This window comes from Neoarius graeffei, chromosome 10, assembly GCF_027579695.1.
Source record: "Neoarius graeffei isolate fNeoGra1 chromosome 10, fNeoGra1.pri, whole genome shotgun sequence".
NCBI classification, from domain to species: Eukaryota; Metazoa; Chordata; class Actinopteri; order Siluriformes; family Ariidae; genus Neoarius; species Neoarius graeffei.
The window spans coordinates 3,848,996-3,876,350 of NC_083578.1; the positions used below are offsets into that span (position 1 = coordinate 3,848,996).

Below are 27,355 nucleotides of genomic sequence, written 5' to 3' on the forward strand. Positions count from 1 at the left end.
TTTCGGGTTTTAAGAAAAACTTATAAAAAAAAAAAAAACATATGAAGTCAATATTTATTTACTTGGAACACCTATCAAAAAGAGAAATGTGGAAAATGATGGTCAAGACCATGTCAACAAGAAACAAAACATCACTGTAAAGTCACTGTAAAGAGTTGTGTCCATCTATAGACACTGAAAAAAAACAGTCTTTGCCATGCCATAGGCCAACATATTTATTCACTTGAAAATGACCATCAAAAAGAAAAAAAAAAGAAAAATCGAAAAATGAGTCAAGAAACATGTAGGCCTACTGTCATTTAGCCTACTATACTGGCCTTGGCTTATCCACAGGAACTAAACTAAAAACAAAACATTGTTGTGTTCATTTATGCTCATCCAAAAAAAATAGCAAAAGGAAAAACATGAAAAATGACAGTCAACCATGTCATTTACATTTGGCCTATAACCTTACCTGTCAACTTTTGCAGAGCAGTCTAAACTCCTGTACGAGTGATGGTGTTTAATGGTGTGGAACAATTTAGTCAGCTCAGCAGCAGTGGTTTTGTCATCGATTGGGGTTGGTAGAGCTGCTGGGGCAAAAAATGATGCTAAAGATGACTGTCCAGCACTGCTGGCATTCTCTCTGTGGCGGTCTGTGTCTGCATGTCTGTCTATCGCACCTTTACCTCTGCTCCCCACATCAATGTCAATGCGACAGAGCTTGCAGAAGGCAAAGTGTTCTCCTTTTTGGCTCTTGCCGACAAAACGATGCTCTAAGCACCAAGCATTTTTAAAGGATGTCTTTCGTTTCGGCATGAGTATTGTTCAACAGCATGCGTGCCAACATTCATAGGTTTTTCCGTACAAACATTCACACTGCGCGCGCAGCTCGGAGGAGCAAAAATCAGTGAATCGCGTGAGCGCAGCTTCTGAGTGACAGCAGCTTCCAGCCAATCAGAGGCTGCAAAGGCTCCATCAGCTGCGTGCGCAGTGCCAATGTTTGTATACGAGAAATCCCTGTAGGCTATCTTTGCTTGTATGTCATCGCAGAATAGCAAGTGTAAATAATGGGCGGGGATTTGTGGCGATTGATGCAACGGTGGCGGCTGAGGGTCCGAAATGAGGACAAAATGTAAAAAGTGAGGACGCGTGACAGACGTCCGGACAGACGGCTCTAAAACCGGACTGTCCGGACGAAATCCGGACGAATGGTCACCCTATGCTCCTGACTTGTGCATGTTGGCAAATGGCACGCACGCTGATTGTCGAAGCGCTATGACCGAACGATGTCGTTTTTTTCCCCTTAATCAAAGAGTCAGACCAAACCATATTTGCATTAGGGGTGGTAGGGGGTTCTTGGCGCCTTTTTCAAAGACAATAAAGGCAAAAGATCTAGAAATCATTTATTGAATGCAAATATAGCACATTTCTCCCCCAAATCAACACATTTTGAAATGAAATAAAATAATTGCAACTTCATGAGAGCCCACTTCTGGGCCCCCCCCCCATTCCTGGGCCCGGGACAACATACCCGTTTGTCCCCCCCTGTTGGCGGGCCTGACTGTAGAAAAGGCATGCTGAAGCTTGTTTGAAGTTTACTACAGAACATTTGGAGAAGCCTATAGATTACTGGGAGAATGTGGTGTGCTCAGACGAGAGAAAAACAATCAGTCTTTTCAAAGAGCCATATTTGGCTCTTCATATGACCCTAAAAATATCAAACCTACAGTAAAGTTCAGAGGTGGAAGTATCATGGTATGGGGCTGTTTCTCTAGTCATTGTACCAGCAGAATCCAAATTATCAAAGGGAAAATGAATGGAGTCATGGCGGATGAAACATGGGTGAACATTCCAGCAGGACAAGATCCAAAACATACTGCAAAAGAGACTCTCAATTGGTTCCACTGGAGGAAAATAACGGTGTTGGAATGGACAAGTCAATCACCACACTTAAACCCATAGAAAATTTGTAGAATGTTAAATGTTAACACTTTGTACCTGTGTAGACACAAAGCCCCCGAAAGCGTTCTGCTGCCGAGAAAGCCAGTGGACGATGCTGGCACTGTAACTCAGATCAAACCCAGGCATCTGGGGTCCAGACAACAGAGCCAGAAGAACATATGAAGTCATCTCCACCTCCAAAGAGTCCATCTTGATCCCATCATTCACTGAGCTCCAGTGTCTCCCACCCCCTGAGGGAGATATTACACACATACTTGAGTCATTGACCTACATCACTCCAAAGAGCACCACAAACCCACATTATACACCATTATCCAACAGTTACACACATTCACCAACACAGTTCAAAATCATGTCAAACCCCTAACACAAAAATTGTCGAATATCAATTTTTCCAAAACAGCATCACCTCTAAACTCCAACCAACAAGAAATCCACAACCAACAAACAAGTCTGTGATTCTCAAATACCAACACAGGATTTTTATTTATTTATTTTTACCAGCACACATAGAAATTGGGGCAGCACGGTGGTGTAGTGGTTAGCGCTGTCGCCTGGGTTCAAGCCCTGTGGCCGGCAAGGGCCTTTCTGTGTGGAGTTTGCATGTTCTTCCCGTGTCCGCATGGATTTCCTCCGGGTGCTCCGGTTTCCCCCACAGTCCAAAGACATGCAGGTTAGGTTAACTGGTGACTCTAAGGCCCTGTCCACACGGCAATGATTTCAGGTGAATCTGATACAATTGTTTATCGTTTAGGCCTGGCGTCCACACGGCACTGGCGTTTTGGGTGCCCCAAAACGCTATCTTTTGAGAATGGGTTCCAGAGTGGAAAGATCTGGCAACGTTGCCATTGCGAAGTCATCTGGATGAGTAGAACGGATTTGTTTACGATGACATCACAACCACATGTGCTTCACGCCGGGTAGAAGTGTAACGAACTCGATGCGAGTTGTCAACAAATCCTATAACTTGGTTCATGAAACGCGCTTACAAAATATTTTCACTGTGAATATTTATTGTGTAATGGTGCAAAGTGAGAGAGAGAGAGTAGCCCTTAGGGCAGAGTCAATCCCGCCAGCAAAAATAGGGGAAAAAAGGAGCGATCTCACCTCTTCAGATGTTGGTTTAAGTCCTACAATACATTCCTCAAAAAGGGCATAGAAGAACAAATTAATCCATCAACGTGTAGCATTCAATTTATTCCAGACCATTAAAGACGCTGCCTTCCGCGTAGAATCATACGTCATCCTCGCTGCCATATTCGATAGGGCAAAGCGGAGAATAAAGATGCCTCATTCATGTGCTGCATTTAACTGTACCAACAGGTTTACCATCCAAACAAGATCACATGGGATTACCTTTCACAGGTGAGACTGGAAAAATACTTTTCATTGTATTTGGTCATTATAACGTAATTTTACGAACAGATTTTTCTGACTTTGTGGCTAATATGAAGTCTCGCGCATAATAGTTTATGCGCATGCGCCCTTACTTCTTCTATTGTTCTGTGTCTCCGATGGGACCGTCTTACAGCGCACCTAGAGGTGTGGCATGTGTATTGCATCGTTTTCAGCAAGCATTGCGTTGTCATATGTACCTGATAGTTTACTGATCCGTTGCCCATGTGGACGTGATATTTTTTTTTAAAAATCTCGTTGCCGTTGTCGTGTGGATGTAGCCTAAATTGACCGTAGGTGTGAATGTGAGTGTGAATGGTTGTCTGTGTCTATGTGTCAGCCCTGTGATGACCTGGCGACTTGTCCAGGGTGTACCCCGCCTTTCGCCTGTAGTCAGCTGGGATAGGCTCCAGCTTGCCTGCGACCCTGTAGAACAGGATAAAGCGGCTAGAGATGATGAGATGAGACATAGAAATTGCCCATCCATTGCCAACATCCTCCAAAAGTTACAGTCCAGTGAGCCCAGTCCAATGATTTCTATTTATACACCAAAAGCAACCACCAAAATTCTCAAATATCAACATTCCATGAAGTAATCACCAACAGACTATAATCTCCAACAACGAAGCACCGCCCATATTTTTTTCATTAGCTTTCATCATACTATAACAGATTTTACCACAAAATATTCACCAACAAATGCCAAGCAACACCATCAACACTGACATTCTCCAACAAACAGCAATCTTTAACACACCAACACTCACCAGCAAGCACCAACTTTGTCTACTGTGAAACAAACAGACACCAGCCAACACCAACAAGACTGAAAATACCATTCTCCAACAAATCCCAACACAATTTTATCTAAAATTGATTTTTTTAAAATCAGGACATAGAGCTCACCTTTTAACCTCTGAAAATGTTGCTGTTTGGTTCATGTTAATAGCTGTTAATTAATATTTTACAGCATAAGTTGAGTATAGCACAACATAAGCTGTCTCTAATTAAAACGCAAATAATCAAAATCACATTCTGATGTACTAAAATCTAGCATCCACTTGTACTGCACTTTAAGCTTTGAGCTGTCAGACATGTCATGTCAGTTTTCTCTGAGAGATTTTTTCAAACCTGAGGTTATGGCCACTTCATCCAGCTCTGACATGAGTGTGGTGCTCATTCCGTGAGCTCCAGCTAGGGTGAAGGTGTAGAAAAGGAGAGCTTTGGTGTAGGTGGAGTTCACCTGAGCGGACGCATTCATCAGGCATTTAAGCCCGTTTCTCACCACAGGATCCTGCAATACGTAGATTAACAAATACATATTTTGCGATCCCTTACGAAGATACAAATGTTATCTAAAATATCAAAATCAGACTTAAAAACACCAATGTCTTCAATTCATAAATATTGTGTTAGAAGGATTATCTTTATTTAAAATGTTTAGATTAATTTTAAATGGATCACTGCTTGCTTCCATACTTCCTGCAGTGTATGTTTAGCATTTTTGTGTTTCTTCATCACTGTAACAACTGTAATGATCCACTGTTCAATGACCTTGATATGTATAAGGAACTTTCATCAGTGAAACAGTTTACTCACTGTAATTGTATAATTGAGTTCCAGCATTGCAGCTGTGATGTACGCTGTGAGGGTCACATCATTATTCACTCCTCCCTGAGAGAGAGACAGAGAGAGTTAAATAACATTAATATCCAGTGTGCAATCATTTTTTTTTCTTTAAGGAGAGGTTTATGTCACATTTATGGAATCCATCTCCAGTGTCACTGATTTGTAAGAGTCAGGTAAAGCTGTGACCAGTGGCGTGCACAGACATTTTGGGGGGCAAGTGCTCTGGGGGGAAAAAAGGGCACTTTTTTGTGCATGTGGAACACCTTATTATAAAAGTCTGAGATTTAACCCTCCTCTTGTGTTCGGGTCGCCACTGACCCGTTTTAGTTTTTAAAGGTGTAAAACAACCACTTAATGTTAATTTATTACATCAAGGCTTTTTGACTTTGCCAGGAATCTCTAGTTGAACAAAATAGAAAAAGAAATTTTTGTTTTCCTAAATCTGAAAATGGTTTAGCAAAAAAATATAATACTTATGTGCAGTTGTTTCTGTATGCGACGGGCTACTTCACAACAAAATAATTACAGCTTGGGCTTAGAGGGCAAACAATACATTTTCACTCGATTCATGTGTTACCTGGCTGGTGGGGCAGGGGAAGAGCTGACTGACTGCCCGATGTGTTGTCTGCACTACGACAAGGCCGTGGCTTCCAGGACGCTATGCTGCTGCAACCTCACATTGAATGCACTGCACGCTTGTTCACATGACAGGGCAAGAGAGACAGAGGTCCGGTGTGTGCGCGGAGGGGGCACACATCGGGACATTATTTTCACTCACGCTTTTAATGCCGCGGCTTTTCTAAAAGATCATGTCGACATTGGCCTCAGTAAACTGTAAAAAAAAAAATTCAAAAGGGCACTTTTTTGGACAGAGGGCAGAGGGGCAGGTGCTTGAGCACCACCTCATGTTTATCTGTGCACGCCACTGGCTGTGACTAATTTTTTGGACATCTTCGGAACAGAGGACTTTATGTACCATGTAATGCAATAAGCTGGGTAACCGGAGGCAACTTGATTCACTTCACTCACTCACTTCTTCCAGCTTGTCCCACTCATGTGTGTGGTCACTGCCATGTGGACCCTATTGATCCACATGTAATATTAATTGGAGCATAGTTATAGGCCAGATGCCCTTCCTGCCGCAACCTTCCCATTGCCAGGCTTGGGAAACAACTGTTCACACACATTCATACCTATGGACAATTTAGAGTAACCAGTTAGCCAAACCTCATGTCTTTGGACTGTGGGGGAAACCGGAGGAAACCCACACAGACACGGGGAGAACATGCAAACTCCACATAGAAAGGGCCCTGTTGGCCACTGGGCTCAAACCCAGAACATTCTTGCTGTGAGGCAACAGTGCTAACCACTACACCACTGTGCCACCCACTTGGAAGTAATTTGATTCATGAACATTAAATGTCATTCTAAATACATAAAACGTGATCATTAAAATATCTGTGTCCAATAGCACATCCCGTTTGTCAAACTTAAAGTTGTCCATAGGTGCTATAGAGGGCTACCGCATGACGTCACCGCGCCGCGACATTTTGTTAGGCGCCATATTGGAAGACCAAGTACATGCACTCACAGTATAAAACAAACTACGAGCGAGAGTAAAGTGACACGATGGATAATAATTTGGGTTATGTGAGTACATTACCAGCTGCAGAAAGGGCACGGTATGTGGAGAAACTGGCTGTGATTGATGGGTTTGACCCATATGATAAGACTCGTGGCAAGGGAGAATGGAAACATAAGGAGGACCTGACACCAATTCTGCCATCTGTTTGCTACCCAGACATTGTAAACTATTTGTTGTTTACACCCAGTGTCTACACTGCTGATGACTTGAAAGCCTCCAAAGGCTTACAATTATGTTGTTAGCGGCTTGGTTCGTGATATTACAGCTGTTGTTAAGAATAACCTACACATAGTTATGGCCAAGGTAAGCTTGTTGATATTTATCTTTTAATAATATATCTTTTCAGTTTCAGTTGAAAAATTAATACTTTTTGTTACTATTAAGGTGTCCATAATTTAGGTTAATTTATCCAAATTATACATATGTATTTATGATATATGCCTACACAACAACTATGCTTTATTTATAATATAGCCTAGTGACTTACCAGTAACAAAATGGTCTGAACATATTCTGTACTGTTGGAGACGAGAAGTATTCAGATCCGCTCTGCATAAAGCAGCTAGATACTCTCTCTGCCTCCAGGCAGAAAGCTCCTTAGTTTGCTCCCCTTGTGTCCCAATCACAGCTGGTATTCTGAAGAAAGACGTCTTTTCACCTTTCCCATCAGCTTTGTTGGAACACCCTAACACAGCACAAAAGTTTACCATTGTAGGTTTTTGATTTTCGTGGGTTTAAATTCCGCGCGCTGCCGTTATTTCCCCCTAATCACGAGTGTGTTGGTCTTCCAATATGGCGCAGGGCTTGTTTACTTCCGGTTTCGGGTGACATCAGTGAAAGGGGTCTATAGAAGGCAACTGGACTTGCTCGAAATACTTGAAGACATTCCACCTCTCATCTGAAAGGCTTCTTCAGTTCTGTCTGACTAGTGGGGAGTTTCAGGTATTTATCCTCTAGTGGACCAAAAGAAACCCTAAGGAGAGTCGTTGAGGTCACATGGGTCATTGATCTGCTCAGTCATCCTGTAGGTGTTAGGGTCACTGGAGGCCGGGAGTGAACAGTGTTAACATCCTAGAGGGTCGTTAGGGTGATCTGTGGGTCATTGGCTCTCTCTGCCCATTATGTGAGTTGTTGAAGTCAGTTGAGTCTTGGGCCCTGTTTGCATTATTTTGAATCAGCGGATCATCAGATTAACATTTTTAAAACGATTCACGTACACACACAAAATTTCTGTGCCCGCAACAAAACCGTTCCCCGTGCACACAGCAACGCCAATACACGGATACGCTAATCACATGACTAATTAGACGGCACGTCACATGATCCCAGTGCATATCGGGAATGCGCCAGTTGCATTGAAGTCTGTGACTGCTAGGTTCCTCCTGTACAGTAGTGTTTATACTGTCGCAGGAAACGACACACAGCGGCTCAGTCCTGAATCACTGCTCGTGCGCTTCACTCGCGCGCTCTGTGAGCTGTGCAGGGCCGGAGTGCGCACCCTCCAGAGGGCACTCGCTGTTCAGGGCGGAGTGATTTGGAGCGCAGGCTCCGCACTCAGGCATCCTGCACTCCAAATCACTCCGCCCTGAACAGCGAGTGCCCTCTGGAGGGTGCGCACTCCGGCCCTGCACAGCTCACAGAGCGCGCGAGTGAAGCGCACGAGCAGTGATTCAGGACTGAGCCGCTGTGTGTCGTTTCCTGCGACCGTCGTTGTCCATGTTGTTTTCCATGCTGTATTTCCGTCGACAAATAGCAGGAAGTGAAGTCTGCACCGTTTTTCAGCAGTCGCGTCACATGACCAACGTGGCATGACCAACGCCAGCGAATCAGGAAGGTGGATGTCACAGTGACGTTGTCCAATGACGACGTCAGCGAGAGCTCAGCACTGCGTATCCTCATTCCTCAATGTTTACACAGCACCGGATCAGATACGTACTGGGTTGAATACGTGGGCCCTGGCGGATTCAAAAGGGGTGTTCACACGGCACATATTTGCATCGATGCTGCACCGATGTATTTTGTTGCGATATATCTTACACCGGTGTAAATTTTGCGCAGCGTTCACACGTCACAACCCTGCTTACTAGAGAGAAGCGTGTCAGCACCGGTGCAGCCCCACTTGCGGTCACACGGCAGTTTCTGCGACCGTGTTATAGTAGCAAAAACTTTATTACTATCATTTCCTATCATTATTACTATCATTTCCGATAGTAATAATGCGGAAATGAAATATGCGCATGCGTGAAAATGTACTTCTTTTTCCCGGTTGTCATGGCATCACCAAGCGCCGGGAAAACAACGTGGATGAAGACACCAGTGTTGCCAGATATTGCTGACGTTTTCCAGCCCAAAATATGTTCAAATCCGCCAAAATGCACTTAAAACTGCCAAATCTGGCAACACTGGAAGACACGCAGTTCTGTTGTTGTTGATATTCGCCATTTTGGAAGCGCAAAATACCAGGATGCAAATTATGCAATACCCTTATGTAATCAACTCTCCTCACGCGTAGCGAGTCTACCCCTGTAGCGTTCAGACGGCCCATTTTATATCGGTGCTGCCCCGCAAACTAGCATTTACTCCGGAGTAAATTTCTTAAACCACCTCCCGAGCAGGGTTAGATTTGCACCGGTTTAAGCAGCTTTCAGGGGCTGCACCGGTATAACTTTGTACCGTGTGAACGCTCTACCGGGGCAGCCCCGGTGCTACACCGGAGTAAAAGTTGCCGTGTGAACACCCCTAAATTGTTCCGCCTGTGGAGTTGTTTCCCGGCGTTTTAATGTGCACTGACAGTGCATCCGCAACGAAAACGACACGAATACGGTCTAATGTAAACACCACCTTGGTATGGATGTGTATTCAGTTGTCTCCTTAGGGTTGTTTTTGGTCCACTAGAGGATAAATACCTGAAACTTCCCACTAGTCAGACAGAACCGAAGAAGCCTTTCAGATGAGAGGTGAAACATCTTCAAGGATTTCAAGCAAGTCCAGTTGCCTTCTTTAGCAACAACTTTAAGGTTAACAAATGGTGTGTGGTATTGGACTCAGACTGGTCTGCAGACCTTCATGTTGCTCCGGAAGAGTTGTCCCACTGAGGTAAAGCATCCATTAGCCTTCTGCTGTTCACTGAGCCAGGTCTTTGCCTGAACCACATGCACCTGATCTATATAGATGTATCGCTTCGCATGTCCGAAAGACTTCATCACTGTCGCAGTCAGCCTGAGGACACAAACACAGCAGTTCCAGATAACGAGTCTTAATTTGGAGGTAAAAAAAAAAAAATACATAGCAGGACTCTTTCATATTCTCTTATTCTTCTACAGTGGCAAGAAAAAGTAACTGAACCATTGGGAATTACCTGCATTTATGAATATTTTTTTCACATATAGTCTAATCTTCATCTAAGTTACAATAATGAACAAACAATCTGTTTTAACTAATAATACAAACAGTTACGGTATAATCTTTCATGTCTATTGAACATACCCATTAAACATTCACAGTGCTGGTGGAAAAAGTAAGTGAACCCTTGGATTTAATAACTGGTCAAACCACCTTTTCCTGTAGCTGCGAATCAGACCTGCACAATGTTCAGGAGGAACTTTAGACCATTCTTTACAGAACTGCTTCAGTTCAGCCATATTCTTAGGATGCCCTATGTGAAAGGCATTGTCTTGCTGCTTTGCTGCTTCACCCAACTTCTACTGAGCTTCAGGTGATAGCCACCCTGACATTATCCTGTAGGATACCTTGATATACTTGGTAATCCATGTTCCCCTCAATGGTGGCAAACTGTCCAGGCCTCAAGGACAGCCCCAAACCAGTCTCCACTGTACTTCACCATTAGGATGTTTTCATCTACCTTCTTTACACCATACACAGTGTAATGTGTTCTTCCTTAATAATTCAACCTTCATTTCATCAGTCCACAAAAACATTTTCCTTGTAGCATTGTGGACTGTCAAGGTGCTCTTTGGCAAACTTCAGGCAAGCAGCGGCATCCCCCATGGTAACCCAGCCACTGCAGTGCACAAACCAGTGCATTCTTAGCCAGTGCATTCTTAGTGCCAGTCCCAAGCCCAGATAAATGGTTGCATTAGGAAGGGCATCCACTATAAAACTCATGCCAAATCAACTACGTGCATGATGAAGAAGAGGACTTTCATACCGGATTGGTCAAGGCCTGGGCTAACAATGGCTACCACTGGAACTATTTCCCAGCAGAGTACCAGTGGAGACTATGCTACTGGTGGGAAAAGGAGAAGAAAGAGAGGTGGAAGGCAAATTCAGAAGAAATGCAAGAGTAGAAAAGGCAGGAGGGTGAAACTGATGGTTGGAACTTTAAATGTTGGCACTATGACTGATAAAGGAAGAGAACTGGCAGATATGATGGAGAGGAGAAAGACTGACATACTGTGTGTACAATAAACAAAGTGGAAAGGAATTAAGGCCAGAAACATCAGAGGTGGTTTCAAGCTTTTCTATCATGGTGTGGATGGGAGGAGAAATGATGTATAAGTGATCCTAAATGAAGATTATGTAAACAGTGTGTTGGAGGTAAAGAGAGTGAGTGACAGAGTGATGAGTGTGAAGCTGGAAATCAAAGGGGTGATGATGAACATTGTCAGTGCATATGTCCCTCAAGTGGGGTGCGAGATGGAAGAGAAAGAAGAATTCTGGAGTGAGCTGGATGAAGTGGTTGAAAGTGAGAAAGAGCTTTGGGACCAAAAGGTCACCGGTTTTATTCCCTGGACCAGCAGGAATGGCTGAAGTGCCCTTGAGCAAGGCATCTAACCCCCAAGTGCTCCCCAGGCTGCTCTGGGTATTTCACTTTGGATAAAAGCGTCTGCTAAATGGCTGTAATGTAATGTAATGTATACCAAAAAAGGAGAGTGTGATGATTGGAGCAGACCTAAATGGGCATGTTGGAGAAGGGAATGTGGTGATGAGGAGGTGATGGGTACATATGGAGTGAAGCAGAGAAATGTGGAAGGGCAGATGGTGGTGGATTTTTGCAAAGCCGATGGAAATGACTGTGGTGAGTACACACTTTAAGAAGAAAGAAGAGCAGAGAGTGACATAAGAGTGGAGGAAGGTGTTATATATAGGTGAACTGTACTTTATGTCGGAGATACAATCTGAAGGAGACTGGAGACTGCAAAGTGATAGCAGGGGAGAGTCTAGCTAAGGATCATTGGATGGTGGTTGGGAGGATGATCTTAGAGGTAAAGAAGAAGTAGAAAGAGAAAGTTAAACCAAAAATCAAATGATCAAAGTTCAGGGAGGAGGATTGTAAGTCAGAATTTAGGGATGTAGTGATACAGACATTGGGTGAAGAGGTACCAGATGATTGGACAACTACTGCAGAAGTGGCAAGTGCTGTTTAATTCTGGATTCTGACTGGTTGATTCTAGCACAGAGTCTAACAATCAGCTTCAGTGCTGATCCATGAACCATTGCTATGGATCAACCCTTGACCCCCCCCCCCCAACTACACCTTTGCTTTATAATTTGTGTTGTGATTAAAGATTTTACTTGCAACTACATCCAACTGACTACTGAACTGTGAAACATGGGGATGTTTATTTATAGCTGCTATAATGTACTTGAGAACAGAACAGGAAGTACCTTGTTTCTTGGATGTCCCACAACGTCAACCATAACAATAAATGGAAAAATAGGATGATGTGTTATTTAATGAATAAAATTGTAATTGTTGGTAAATTGTTGTGGCATAAGAGGAATGAAACACTTTGGTGCTGTTTCTATTTTTACTGTATGTCACGGTGAGCTTACTGTGCATGTTTTTTTTTTTCTCAGATAAAATCTCTAAATATTTCTACAATTAGGCTTAAAATCCCTGCTCCATTTGTGCTATACTTTGTTTTCTTGCTGAATGTCTAAGTATTTTATATACATACTTTATATATAAATATGTTTAAAAAAATCTTGAGTTGTTTAGTTTCCTATTTAATCTGTTTTCTCTGAGACTCACCATGTGTTTCCTGAGTTATCGCTCATCCCAAAAGCACTATAAGATCCATCATTGTGTCTGTAGTCGAGTTGTCTCTGATACCCTGTGCAGGAGATGATACACAAAAGATGACATATAGAACCTCATTTTATCCTAGTTTAGTTATTGCCGATTCCCAACTGCCAGATAAGTCTCTACCAAACCATTAAATCCCTGAGAAGCAGAGGGGTTTGGGGATTTAGTAGATGGTAAGTGGAAGGTATTTGGATTCCCTTTATAAAGATTTTCTATTCCATCAGAAAGTAAAGACAAAATGTACAGTACATACTAAATAATGTTAATACTTAACAGTAAAATATTAAAATGCATTACCCCAGACATATCAGAAGGCTACTTGCTGATCACCCCCACAATGGGACATACCACATGCTCAGTGTTAGATAACAGCTGAGCATTTTGCACTCATCTGTACATTTATAAATGGCCTTATCTTTCATTTTGTGCACTTGCTCTAATCCTCAAATCTACAGAGATGTTCTGTCTTGTAAAGAGTCCTCACCGCTCAGGAGGTAGTTCTGAGCTTTTCTCCTGATCTCAGGTGTGAGCTGGTTGGTGCTTTTCAGGTAGTCCAGGATATAGATGTTGGGGGCGAAACGTAAAATGTTCTGCTCTCCACAGCCATACGGCATTGCCAGGAGACTCGCCAGGTTCTGTAGAGCTCGGCCCATCAGATCTCCTGCGGAGAAACAATGTTAGCATAATGTTCTTTCATTTTTCTTTAGTTTTGATTGGATTGTGATAATTAGGTGTTCCAAAAGCATGTCATGAGAATATTGTGCATATCATGCACTCTTAGAAAATGATGCCCAGCATTCTTTAGTTTGTCTCTCTAGAGGAACTCAAAGATCATTTGGTTTATATCTTACTGAAGGTTTTCATTTCAAAGGTAAGTATTCAAAGTATTGCAATTTGATGGGAATATTAGCAATTGCTGATGATAAATCATTTAAAGTTTAATCAAGAACTTGAACAAAAAAGGATAAAAAGGAAAGTTTTGTTGATCTTTTCATACAATTTAAAGTTCAATGTATCACAATATCATCTTCACACATTATTTACCTCATGTATGTATAAGCTTGTCTTGATGCCAGGGTTTTTACAATTTATAGGTATGTGTTCCAGGAACATGAACATTTTTGTTTTATTCCATAAAATACTGACATTTCCTTCAAATTCCCCCCAAAAATATTGTCACTGAGAGCATTTAATTGCAGAAAATGACAACTGGTCAAAATAATAATAATAAAAAAGATGAAGTGTTTTCAGACCTTGAATGATACAAAGAAATCAAGATCATATTCAATTTTAAATAACACAATGCTCATGTTTGAACTTGGGATGAGTTCAGAAATCAATATTTGGTGGAATAACCATGACATTTAATCACAGCTTTCATGCATCTTGGCATGCTCTACACCAGTCTTTCATGTTGCTCTTGGGTGACTTTATGCCCCTCCTGGTGCAAAAATTCAACCAGCTCAGCTTTGTTTGATGGCTTGTGACCATCCATCTTCCTCTTAATCACATTCCAGAGGTTTTCAATGGGGTTCACGTCTGGAGATTGGGTTGGCCATGACAGGTTCCTGATCTTGTGATCCTCCATCCACACCTTGATTGACCTAGCTGTGTGGCATGGAACACTACTGGAAAACCCAATCCTCAGAGTTAGGGAACATTGTCAGAGCAGAAGGATGCAAGTTTTTTTTTTCCCCAGGATAACCTTGTACATGGCTTGATTCATGTGTCCTTCACAAACAAAAATCTGCCCCATTCTAGCCCTGCTGAAGCACCCGCAGATAATCACCAATCCTCCACCAAATTTCACAATAAGTGCGAGACACTGGCTTGTAGGCTTCTCCAGGTCTCCGTCTAACCATTAGATGAGCAGGTGATGGGGGAAGCTGAAAATTGGACTCTTCAGAGAAGATGCCCTTACTCCAGTCCTCTATAATCCAGTCCTGATAGTCTTGAGCAAACCCCAGCCTGGCTCTTCTTTGCTTCTCATTGATGAAGAGCTTTTTTCTAGCTTTGCATGACTTCAACCCAACCCAGAGGAGCCTGTTTTGAACTGTGCTTGCCATGCATTTAACCCCAGCTACCATTTGCCGTTCTTTTTGTAGGTCACTCGATGTCATCCTACGGTTATTGAGTGACATTTGAAGGGGTTGACGATCATCCCAGTCAGTGGAGAGTCATTTTCACCCTCTGCCAGTCTGTAACTTTGTTGTCCCTGATGTCTGCTGCTTGACCTTGTTCTTATGAACTGCCATCTTTGAAATTTTGAGGATGGAAGCAGCCTGTCACTCACTGTGTCCCTCTGCCAGTAAAGCCAGAACTGAACCCTTCTTTTTCTCACTCAAAACTTTTCTTTTTAAATTTTTTGGTATGATGAATAGATATATTTGTATTGCAATTAAATTTAAGGTAATGTTTTTGCCATCCGAACTGGGCCTATTGCAAGAGGATAGTTATGACCACAGCAGTGGTTTTTATACTTTCCGTCATTAAATAAGATTTGGTTCAGATGATCATCTAATCAGTACCTCATTAAGTAAAATGACGTGTGCTTGTGTCGGAATTCCAGCAAAGACACTGGAATTAAATGGTTGCCATATATAGAGATGCTGATTTAACAAAAAAATTTAGGTGGTTTCTTAGTTTGTTCTATAATATATACACCAGAATGATTTAAATTCATGAAATCAAAATAGTATTATGACTCACCCAGCACAGAGACTGAAGCCATGGCTGAACCATTCACAAATACATCAGGCAGGGTTAGTGAGACCATCTCTTTAACTCCACCTTTTAACAGAGATAGAGAAACAAGGGAAAAAGTTGGTATAAACTGTACAGAGCCACTGCTGTGTCCCTTACTTCCACCTGATAGTTATTTTTGAGCATTAAAATCATAAACTATTGTACTGAAATTCCAAGACTGGAATTATGAATCCCTGCCCTGGCAAAGGCCCTGAAACCTGTTCCAGGAGATCCAGCTTCTTCTAAAATTCAGTTCCAGCACAAATCCAACAGAACTGATTGATAATCAATAGTCAAAATTAAAATGTGCTTTTTATCTAAAAACTCTCTGTACTTGTAGGTATCAGGTGTGTATAAGCGTGGAGATTGAATAAGGTATGTTTCTGACCTGATGGGCAGAGAAGCTTATTTTCAGCTTTACACTGTTTGATTCCTTCAGCCTGAAAATGGGAGCAGAATAAAATTACAATTATAATCACAATTGTGTTTCCTCCTTCGTAGACGAAGATGAGCATGACTTCATAGATTGTGAGTCTATAGATGGCTGATAAGGCCAATCCGGGCACGAAATGTATGATGACAATATGGAAAGACATGTAATGTATCTGGAGCAGTAGGGAGTTGGAGTAGTTGCTTCTCTTTACGTATTTGATGTTTTTGGATAGCAATGCTTATTCTTTCCCTCTCATAACATGTGACACCTTTGTGGATTGCATCACGCAAAGCTAAGCGATCAAGGGCTAGTTGTTCCCAAGTGTCAGAGTTTATGTGGCAGTGCTTGAGAGAAACTTTAATGGAGGTGAATAAAGTCATGAATTGTGCAGTAAAATTTGATTATAGTGAGGGAGAGTTGCACATTTCATCAGCCTCACTCTCTTGTCCTGAATCATCTTAACCCAGTGGCAGGGCACGGTTGAGACGGCTGGAGATAAAGCAGGATGCAGTGGATGGCCACAAGATTGAGTCTGTCCAACTGTGCCCCAAGCACTCCACGGTGCCTGCTGCATATTGGCAGTTGGCACATGAGGAGCTCATCCTCCCTTTGACAGGTCTTATTTTTGATCCTGCTGGGTGACATGCCACCCTCCTCACCAGCATAGAGCTGGTGGGGGAGCTGGGTTAGACGCCGACCACTTGTCCATGAGGCAGGTAGTACTGGGTTACAATGTTACGAGTAGCAGGGTCTAGACCCTGACCTGACTGAAATAATCATAATTACAGCATCAATAAAAGGGCTGCAAATTACATTAAGTCATGTTAATGTTCCTCATATTTAGGGTTGGATTTTGCATCTGCTTAGGTCATTTTCCAAATATTACAAAATCAATTCTATGTAGTTCTGACCTCTAAGGTACCAGGTTTTTATGAGTAAAAGTGTCCAAGATCTTCATGAGCATTTAGACAACTGCTTATAAACATGTAATGTTTTTCAACCCATCATTATCAAAGGTTATTATTTATCGAGTTCTTATTGTCATTAGTCTGTTTGACTGGTCACTTGAATTGAATTGGATTTTATTCAAAACTTAATAATTAAATCTAAAAAAAACCCCCACTAAATATAATGTGTCCTGTCAGTGGTCCCTAGCTGCAAAATTAATAATAATAATAATAATAATAATAATTATTATTATTATTATTATTATTATTATTATTATTATTATAAGTAATAATGTAATCACCTTCACTTGCAGTGTTTTAATGACTGTGTCGATGTGTCCTTTCTCTGGAACAGAAGCTTTACTCTTCCCACAGAGAATCGATGAGTGAATGGCTTCTGCTGTCACACTGATGCTCACCTCCCCTATAACACACACACACACACACACACACACACACACACACACACACACACACACACAGGTTTTGTTGATGGGGTAGTGGTTGTTGCTTTATGTCCCAGGTCTCCATCATGACTGTGTTGGCTCTCCCTTTTAGTTATACTGTCATAGTTAGTTTTGCTGGAGTTCCTGTTTGCACTCAGTGCAAAATGTATCTTCACCATTAGGTGACATTGGGCATACCTAACCCCCCCCCCCCCCCCCCCCATCTCTTCCCTCTGTCTGTCTCTGTCGAGTTCCACATCAAGTCCTGTGTTTTGATTTTGAATTTATTTTTAAGATATGAATATTATTCTTTAATCTTGTGTTATAATTATGGACATCAGAGTTTTTTAACAAAAACTCAAGTATGTCTGTTTTCTTTTGAAAAATAGCAGGAATGTTTTAACCAATCTGAAGTCTGTGCTTCAAACAAAGAAACCCCTTTTACAATGATCGGATCTGCCATTTTGTTTTGGGGCGGTCTGTGGGTGGTCCTGGGGAGGGTCTCCCAAAAAGGGACCTGACTTAAAAACTGTTAACAAGAGTTCAGACTTCAGTGTACTCCTGAGATTCACTCACGCTTGTATTGGTTCTGTACAATAAAAGTGTTTTAGGCAAATTCTTTCATGTAAGTATATTTTTTTGGCTATTTTTGAGTTACAAACTTCTATGACAGCATTAAGTTGAAAAGTTAGACATACCAAGAACCAGAGGTGTGATGGTCCAGGAGAAGGTCCAGCTCTCAGCAGCACACAGACATTGTATCTCTATGCATTTACTGTGAATTTCTGCGAAGAACTGATGTGAGTCGGCCAAAGTCACCTTCACCTTTAACACACAGAGTTTCCATTCCATCAACTCAACCAACTTTTTCCTCGGTTGATCCTTATGAAAGAAAACCCTGTGTCACCAGTGTTACTGATTCTATTCAGGGAATGAAATAGGTTAGGGTAATTTGCATATTCATGGAGGCATCATGATCATTTGTATATCAAAACTTGTTACATGAAGATGTTTTTCTGAATACAAATCTGCTAAATAGAATAATTATTTTGATCAGTAATTAATCATTGGAAACAATGGTGATTAGTAAAAAAAAGTCAGAATTGTTGCTAAGCTACTTTTAAAAATAAAATCACCGAAGGGGTTTAATTTATCAAAACTAGCAACAAAGTTAGTAAGCTGGCAAACTTGTGTTTGTAGAAATTTTAAGGAAATTTAAACCCATCTGAATGTTATGTTCTCTTAATGCTGTGATGGAATACTACACATACTGCATGTGAGAAAGGAATACTTGATTTGAGAAAACTTAACTTAATCAGCCCAAAAATATCTTCTCACCATCATACAGCTTTGGAGATAGTTGAAGACAGTGGCTTTGAGTGTGAACGCTTCTCCTCGGATGATGGAGCTTGGCATGGTGAGACTCACAAAGAAAGGCTGGAAGGCAGTGACCTCAGCTATCGGGGCGACTCCAAATCCATCAGGTGATGTACAAAATGCACCAGCCTGCCATGTAGTGATGGAGGCTGGAACTGTTTTATTAATGGCAATCGTTCCAGATTGACTGTAGAGGAAATAGCAACAAATCAATAACAAAGACTGAAAAAAACCCCAGAAAATCCACTTATAACAGTATACACACCTGACTGGAACAAGATCCCAAATCCACGTCTCTGGGAAAAAATTGCGGATGGAAACAACTGTTTTGGCTTCTGATTGGGTTGTAGATGGCTGGTCGGATGCTTCAGTGGACAGGAAGAAGACAGTGGATGTGGACATGGGTACAGCTGTTGTGACTCAAATGTGGATGCAGTCATGTGAAAAAAATAAGTACCTCCCATGGAAATAGTAGACTTTTCTCAACAAGCAAACATTTCCCTCCCTTTGATATAGCACCTACAGATAAAGGTGATATACTCCAACAAATGGCACATAAAATTGACATTTTTAGCCATTTTCATAATTTAAATTAAAAAATCAGTCAAAAAAGTAAGGACACCCTGGAAAAAAGTAAGTACACCCTTACATTTATCACACTTTCAAGTCCATAACATGAAACTCAGGTGTTCCAGATTAGGTGCCATTGATTAGAACCTCCTGCAGGTGGAGGTGCAGATGGAACCCGTCTTATTTAAACCTGACATCTCAGATCTGGTGTTCTCTTTGCTATTGAAGTGTGTGGTGTCAACATGCCAAGCTCTAAACAGCTCTCTCAGGATCTCAGAAAAAAAAAAAAAAAAGATTGTGGATGCCTATGAATTTGGCAAGGGATTTAAAAAGATCTCTAAATTATTAGAAATACATCATTCCACTGTCAGGAAAATAATTTACAAGTGGTGTAGGCTTCAAACAACTGACAATTTGTTCAGGACTAGCAGCAAATTCAGCCCAAGAGCAGACTGTTTGATGCTGAAAGAGGTATCCAAGAACCCCAAAATTTCATCACTGGATCTGCAGGTAACACTTGCAAATGTTGGTGTGAAAGTGCAAACATCTACAGTCAGATAGAGATTGGACTAATTTGACCTGCATGGCAAGCATGCCAGGAAAAAGCCTTTGCTGTCCAAAAGAAATGTTAAACATAAAATGTCAAAGACCAGGCCTTTTGGAATAACATGCTCTGGACAGATGAATCAAACGTAGAGTTGTTTGGCCACAGACCAAAGACGGCTTTTCAGGAGAAGAAACTCATATCAACTGTGAATCATGGTGGTGGAAATGTTATGTTATAGTTTGGGGTTGCTTTGCTGCTTTAGGGACTGGGAAGCTTGCATTCATTGATTTAACTATGAATTCTGAATCATATTAAAGAGTGCTTGAAGACAATGTGAGGCCATCTGTTCAAAAGTTGAAGTTGAACCAGAGGTGAACCTTTTGACAAGATAATGATCCTAAGCACATGAGCAAATCAAGGAACTGCTCAGAAAGAAGACATGGAGGGTTATGGAATGGCCTAGTCAAAGCCCAGATTTGAACCCCACTGAAATGTTGTGGGGAGATTTGAAAAGGGCAAAACATGCAAGAAAACCCTCAAACATCTTGCAACTCGAGGAATTTTGCATGGAAGAGTGGTCCAAAATTTCACCAAGCTGATGTCAGAGACTGGTGGACAATTATACAAAACATCTACAAGAAGATATTTCTGTTAAAGCTTCAGAAGCTAAGGATATACTTACTTTCTCCACAGAAGAATATTACATCTATTGATATTTCTGTTGAATAAATGATTGAAAAAGCTCATTTTCTTTGTTGTTTTGTTCATCACCTTTATCTCTAGGCACTGTTTCAAAAGTGTGACATTTGATTGTTTAATTATGTTGAGAAAAGTGTACAATTTCTTGTATGTACTTATTTACTTATGTACTTATTTGTACATCATGTACTTATTTTTCACAGAACTGTTTGTAAATATATTAAGGTCAATACATATTTGGACACTGAAAAAATTGCTGTTGTTTTGCTATCTCCCACAGTATACAGTAGTTAAAAGTAAATAATGAAAATTACAGACTTCCAGCTTTAATTTAACTCCAAACTGAAGCAGTGCCAGTGAAGCGAGCCATCATTAGGCTAAAAAAAAAAAAAATCAAAGACACAGCCACGCCATTAGTTGTGGCCAAATCAACTATTTGATACATTCATAAAAAGAAAAAAAAATTCACAGCAGTTGGCCAGGACAAGAACACCATCCAAGAGGTAGGCTTGTCTGTATCAGAGTCAAGAATCAAGAGAAGCCTTCAGAGTAAGTACAGAGTGTTTACCACAAGATCGAATACCACACTGTTTAGCCTCAAAAACCAGGAGACAAGGGTGTGCAACAGTTTGCAAAAATCAAATATAAAATCATGTAGAGTTGGAACAGTGAATAACATACAATGGACAAATGAGACAAAGATCAACTTTTACCAGGCTGATGAGAAGAGAAGAGTATGGAGAGGAGAAAAACTGTACCATGACCCAAAATGTACCATTACATTACATTTAGCAGATGCTCTTATCCAGGGCAACATACAATGAGTGCAAACATCAGGTACATGAAGTGCTGAACTTCTAGACAAGAAAGTTCTAGTGTCAGCTGAACAAGTGACAGCAATGCCTAGTGTAATATTCTGTTGAAGTACCAATACTCAAACAGCCAAGGAAACAAACCAAACATAACTAAATAGAAAACTCAAAACAGCTAATCTCAAGCTAGAGCGTACACAGCCTGGGTTTGTCTAGACCAAAACGCAATTACACAGTGGGCAGGGAATGTCCAATGTCACCTGATAAGTAGGAACAGTATACATTTTGCACTGAGTGCAAGCAGGGACTCCGGCAAAACTGACTATGACAGCATAACTAAAAGGAGAGAGCCAGAAGGTAACACAGGCATGAGGGAGCCCCGGGACATAAAGCAGCAGCCACTTACACCGTCAACAAATTTGAGTGAGCAAGTGAGTAGGAGGTTGACAGCATCCATACATCCCGGTTCACCAAAACACTCTGTCTGGGGACCCTCCAGATCTACACCTTTACCTTAGCCTGGCAAGCCAGACTAAATGTGAATATTTAGTCTGGCCTCGATCCGTAGACATTTCCGACGGGGGTAGGAGGAACAAACCATTGTCTTTCAAACTGTCTCTGTGCGTATAGGCCAACGCTCTGACCAATCAGCGCAACAGTGACTGTGACGTAGTCAGAGCGCCCAGTGGGGGAGACCTTGAAATAAATAACTTTTCAAAATGCGTATTAATTAATAAACAGGTTCTAGATATTAAGAATTTGGAGATAATGACCACAAGTTTGGAGTCTGTACCACATACTTAACATACACTCTTTTTTTTTCAAGTGTTTTTCAAGGGTTTGCTTAAACTGTTTTTGAGATATTTTATTTAGTGGTGTTTGGTGAAATAATTTCCCTTAAATTTAAAATAATGGGAAAATAAGAAACAATCAAAAAGTAATGTTTCAAAGCTGTTTATTAATTCTTCGTACTGCACAAACTAGCCCCATCCTTTTGGCTACGAGCGGAGCCAGCTGGTAGATCAGACTTTTGCCATAGCCGGTCGGCAAAACAGCGAAAACATCCTTCTTGAAAAGGAATGAGCGGAGAGCCTCTTCCTGCTCATGTTTCAACGAAAACTCCAAGTCTAATTCTTCTAAAACTGATTCCAAAGCGGAGTCAAACGCGTGCTGTTCACTAGCGGTAGCCATCTTTCCTGCTGTGCTTTCTCCAGCGTCGCGCAGCTTTGACGTCACTCCTGCAAAAGCCCGCCCAAAGAATCCAAACAAAAACCTTGTGTTGTGATTGGTGGGCACGATTTGATGCCCGGAGTGTTTTTGTTTATATGGTGCGAGGCTAGACCCACTCGTAGGCAAAAATATTTTTGGCCGCTAGGCGGGTGGGTCTAGTTTACTAGGCTACCTTTACCTAATAAAATTAACAAAAGGCTTGACTAAACAGATATGTTTTCAGCCTAGACTTAAATGCTAAGATTGTGTCTGTGTCCTCAATGCTACTTGGAAGGCTGTTCCATAACTGTGGGGCTTTGTAAGAAAAGTCTCCGCCCCCTGATGCAGCCTTCACTATACGAGGTACCAGCAGATAGCCTGCACCTTTTGATCTAAGTAGGCGTGGCGGGTCATAGAGGAGCAGAAGTTCACTCAGGTACTGTGGCGAGAGACCATTCAGTGCTTTAAAGGTCAATAGTAGTATTTTATAATCAATACGAAATTTGATTGGGAGCCAATGCAGTGTGGATAAGACAGGGGTGATGGGGTCATATTTTTTAATTCTAGTAAGGACTCTTGCTGCTGCATTTTGAACTAACTGGAGCTTGTTTATGCACTTATTGGAACATCCAGACAGTAAGGCATTACAATAATCCAACCTGGAGGGAACGAAAGCATGAACTAGTTTTTCTGCGTCATGTAGTGACATTAAATTTCTTATCTTAGCAATATTTCCGAGATGAAAGAAAGCTATCTGGGTAATGTTATCAATGTGAGTTTCGAATGAAAGACTGGGGTCAATAATCACTCCGAAGTCTTTTACTGCTGCACGTGAAGAAACAGAAAGGCCATCCAGAGTTACTGTGGAATCAGAAAACTTACTTCTAGCTGCATGTGGTCCGAGTACAAGTACTTCAGTCTTGTCAGAGTTAAGCAGAAGGAAGTTAATCAGCATCCAGTGTCTAATGTCCTTTACACATTCCTCAATTCTATTAAGCTGGTGTCTCTCACCAGGTTTTGCAGAAACATACAACTGTGTGTCATCAGCATAACAGTGGAAACTAATACAATGTTTACAAATAATATCACCCAGAGGGAACATATATAAAGAAAAAAGCAGTGGACCCAAGACAGAACCTTGTGGAACACTAAACTTTACCTCAGTATGTCTAGAAATTAGTGCTGTCAAGCAATTAAAATATTTAATTGCGATTAATGTCGTGACTATCATAGTTAACTCGCGATTAATCGCAATTTAATTGCACATTTTTGTCACATGAAAAACAATTGCAATTCTCTTATCAGCATAAAAAAAGTGAATGGGCTTGCTTTGTACCAATGTTTTTTTTTTATTGCAAAGCATAACACGTCTTGACACAGCCACTGCAAAGTGAAACCTAAGCCGAGCACCATGCGCGGGGCTAGCAAGAGAACCATGAGTGAAGTGACCTACTGCTTGATTTAGTCTACAACTCTAATCAGAGAGACAGGTTACACAGTGACGGTAGGCTTGACATGCTTGATTATAATATAAAGTACACTATTATATTAACTGTAAGTTGTTCGTTGATAAATATTGCATTGAATCTGATCTTTACTGTTTCAGCTCACTTAACACATTTTGTACTTTTACACTTTCTGCCTGTTGATGCGTCACGCTGTCCAATCAGAGGCGGCCAAATTTGCATATTACAGGAAGGATTTCTGGGATAGCATTGAGTTTACAGTTCAGAGGAATCTGCCTTCTTCAGACGCTGTCTTCTTAAAACTGAAAAAATATTTAAAAAGAGCCAAATGAGCCAGTCTTTTGAACGGCTCTTTTCAAAGAACGGATCACAAAGATGCGGATCCCATCAAAGAGCCATAAATCCCATCTCTACTAGCGCGCCCTGCCCGCGCTGGTTCTTTGGGGTAGGGCAGAGGACTCTGGCTGTGTGGGGCGTGGCATTACAGTCTAGCTGCTATCGTTTTTCTAAGCAAAGTCTCTGTTCCAAGTTCCTGGCAGTTTCAAAAACTTATGAAAAACCTACATCATGTCACAGAGCGTTAATCTCGCGATAAAAAAATTATCGCCGTTAAAATTGAGTCAAGTTAACGCATTAATAACGCGACATTTTTGACAGCACTACTAGAAATATCACCATTTACATCAACATACTGATAACGATCAGTTAAATAAGACCTGAGCCAGGAGAGGGCCGTTCCCTTAACTCCCAAAACATTTTCTAGTCTATTCAGGAGAATAGGTGCATATATTATTACTCAGACATATTTTGAATAAGATGACATAATGATCTGAGATAACTTCAGACTGTGGAAGTGTGACTGTATTTTCTATGTTTAACCCAAACGTTAGTATTAGATCGAGGGTGTGACCACCATTATGAGTCGGTCCTATGACATTCTGATTAATCCCTACTGAATCTAAAATGGACACAAACACTGTTTTCAAAGGGTCTTCTGGGTTATCAAAGTGAATATTAAAATCTCCGACAACTAAAGCTTTGTCTAAGGAAATAACCAGGTCGGAAATAAAATCCACAAATTCAGAAACTCAGAATATGGCCCTGGGGGCCTGTAAATAATAAGTAATAGAATTATCTAGGTCAACTTATTTTTTGTGGCTACATATGCTTGTTTGAAGAACTTAAAATGTATTAAATTTATAACCAGGTTTTTGTGTTACACCTAGATAATCATTATAAATAACGGCGACGCCTCCCCCTCTGCCAGTTAGACGAGGCTGGTGTATGTGACTGTATCCAGGAGGACTCACTTCATGCTATATATTCATTTGGCTTAATCCATGTTTCAGTTAAGCACAGTACATTAAACTCCTGATCAGTAATGTCAATTAACAATTAGCGCTTTAGATGTAAGAGATCTAATATTTAATAGCCTTACCTTTAGAGCAAAGGTGCTGGCAGCGGCTGTACAGTCAGTATGATCTAATTTTATATTAATTAGGTTACTGGAACAAACTCTCTGAGTATTTCTACTTTTTTGTTTAACTTGGGGAACAGACACAGTCTCGATATAGTGGACACTGAGTGACAACTCTGTGCAGCTAGCAGACAGTCAGTTTAGCCTGTTTGCCTGCTCCCTGGCCTTGGCTCTGGATTGTCAGAAGTTATCTAGGCCTGTTCTGAGACTATGAGCAATGCTGCAAGAAATGAGAGCAGCACCTTCCCAAATGGGATGGATACCGTCCCGCCCTAAGGCTACTATCACACTGTCTCATATCTTGCCACATAAGCACAAGGTCCTGTGACATATACGGCATATGTGTGATGTTTCTCTGGCGTTCCTGTGGCATATCTGGGGTTTGTATGGGGTTCAAGGGACGTAAAGTTATGGCGTACTGAGGGGTATGCGTGGCGTATGATGCATTTCCACAGCGTAGCCATTTTGTTGCTTTCATTGGCATGGCATTTCGTTCTTACGTGTGATGTTGCTGCTGCATACCTGTGGCGGCTCTGTGGTGTTCACAGGTGGGTATAAAAGGGGGCCCCACGCTGAGTTTGTTGTCATTTGTCACAGTCAAGAAAGCATCATGCAGCAAAGAAGTCAGGACTCAAGAAGGGCAAAGGAAGAGGGAAGACATCAGCCGCATCCACCCAGCCAGCCCCGGAGCCACCTTCATCAGACATATGTCAACTAAACCATTCACACGACATAATAGGTGTTCGTGCAATGTTCCCACTGCATCACTGCTGCAAAGCTTGCGTTTTTATGGTGTACATGTGACATATGTGTGATGTATCAAACCTGCTATGTATGTGCTATGGATTTTTAAATACAGACTTAAAAATACACCGCACCCTGGCATACAAGGAGATCATGTTACACATCCTAGAGTATTAGCTATGTAAGCTGGCAATGCTGTGACATTCCTTTCTTATCGCCACGTATCCTGATATACTGTACATACGCAAGGCTGAAAAGCCAATGTGTGAACCAAGCATAACAGGCCAGCAGTGCCCTCAAAATTAGCCCGATTATCTATAAAGCCCACACTGTTTTCAGAGCACCGCCTGGACAACCAGCAGTTCAGCGACCATAACCTACTGTAAGCTACATTACCACACCACATTGGGATGGGGCTAGAGCATACTACAGCATCCGACATCGCCTTCGCTAATTTAAACACCTCTACAAAGTTACTCTTAGTAACCTCAGACTGACGAAGCTGTTTATCATTAGCTCCTGCATGGATAATTATCTTTCAGAACCTGTGCTTGCCTAAGACCCTAAGATTACCTGCTATGTCCAGTGCCCTGGCTTTCGGTATACACCTGACTAAAGCTGCTGGTGACCCTAAAGGCCTAACTAATTCCACGTGCCGTATGATAGTCTCCCCTATAACCAGAGCTCTTTCAGGTTTCTCAGTGGGTGCATCACTGAGGAGGGCAAACCTGTTTGACACGTGAAGCAGAGAGGAGTGGAGCTCCCGTGGGTGAGCCTCAGCGGTAGATTTGGTTCTACACTTATGCTACTGAGTCATCACCCATTCACCCTGCTGTGAGGACTCTAATGCCAGAGTTGGGGGATTACTAACTCTACCTAGAGCATCCAGACTTTCCCCTGCAGAAATTACACTGTTCTCATTCTCACTAGCCTTCTCTAAAGTCTGGATATGCACCTCCAAAGCTGCAATCTTCTCCATCAGAGAGCTAACTAATTTGCACTTGTCACAAATAAAGCTATCACTAGCGACGGAGGAAGAATGACTAAACATCCTGCACTCAGCACACTGAACAAGCTGAAGGTGTGCCATGATGAATCAATTCATGTACCTCAATTGAGGATCTGTTGATATTAAAGCAGATCCAATGTGGATGGCCTCTGCTTGCGGTCTTTATGTGGGAGGAGAAAAAAAAGAAAGAAAGCTTCCGGTCTGGGTGTTCT

The 27,355-nt window shown here is 41.6% G+C and overlaps 1 protein-coding gene across 1 annotated transcript in view; it reads right to left on the reverse strand.

Annotated features, from left to right (window-relative positions):
• LOC132892688 (alpha-2-macroglobulin-like) overlaps positions 1-27,355 on the reverse strand; it is a 100,339-nt gene that overhangs the window by 22,775 nt on the left and 50,209 nt on the right. The window contains exons 19-30 of the mRNA XM_060931001.1: positions 18,876-19,020; positions 18,572-18,797; positions 17,932-18,058; positions 17,090-17,211; positions 15,796-15,847; positions 15,372-15,452; positions 13,147-13,323; positions 12,609-12,690; positions 9,676-9,832; positions 4,939-5,013; positions 4,471-4,633; positions 1,981-2,174 (exon numbers count right to left, since the gene is read on the reverse strand). Of these exons, the coding sequence (XP_060786984.1) occupies positions 1,981-2,174; positions 4,471-4,633; positions 4,939-5,013; positions 9,676-9,832; positions 12,609-12,690; positions 13,147-13,323; positions 15,372-15,452; positions 15,796-15,847; positions 17,090-17,211; positions 17,932-18,058; positions 18,572-18,797; positions 18,876-19,020 (1,601 nt within the window). The remainder of the gene's footprint in view (positions 1-1,980; positions 2,175-4,470; positions 4,634-4,938; positions 5,014-9,675; positions 9,833-12,608; positions 12,691-13,146; positions 13,324-15,371; positions 15,453-15,795; positions 15,848-17,089; positions 17,212-17,931; positions 18,059-18,571; positions 18,798-18,875; positions 19,021-27,355) is intronic.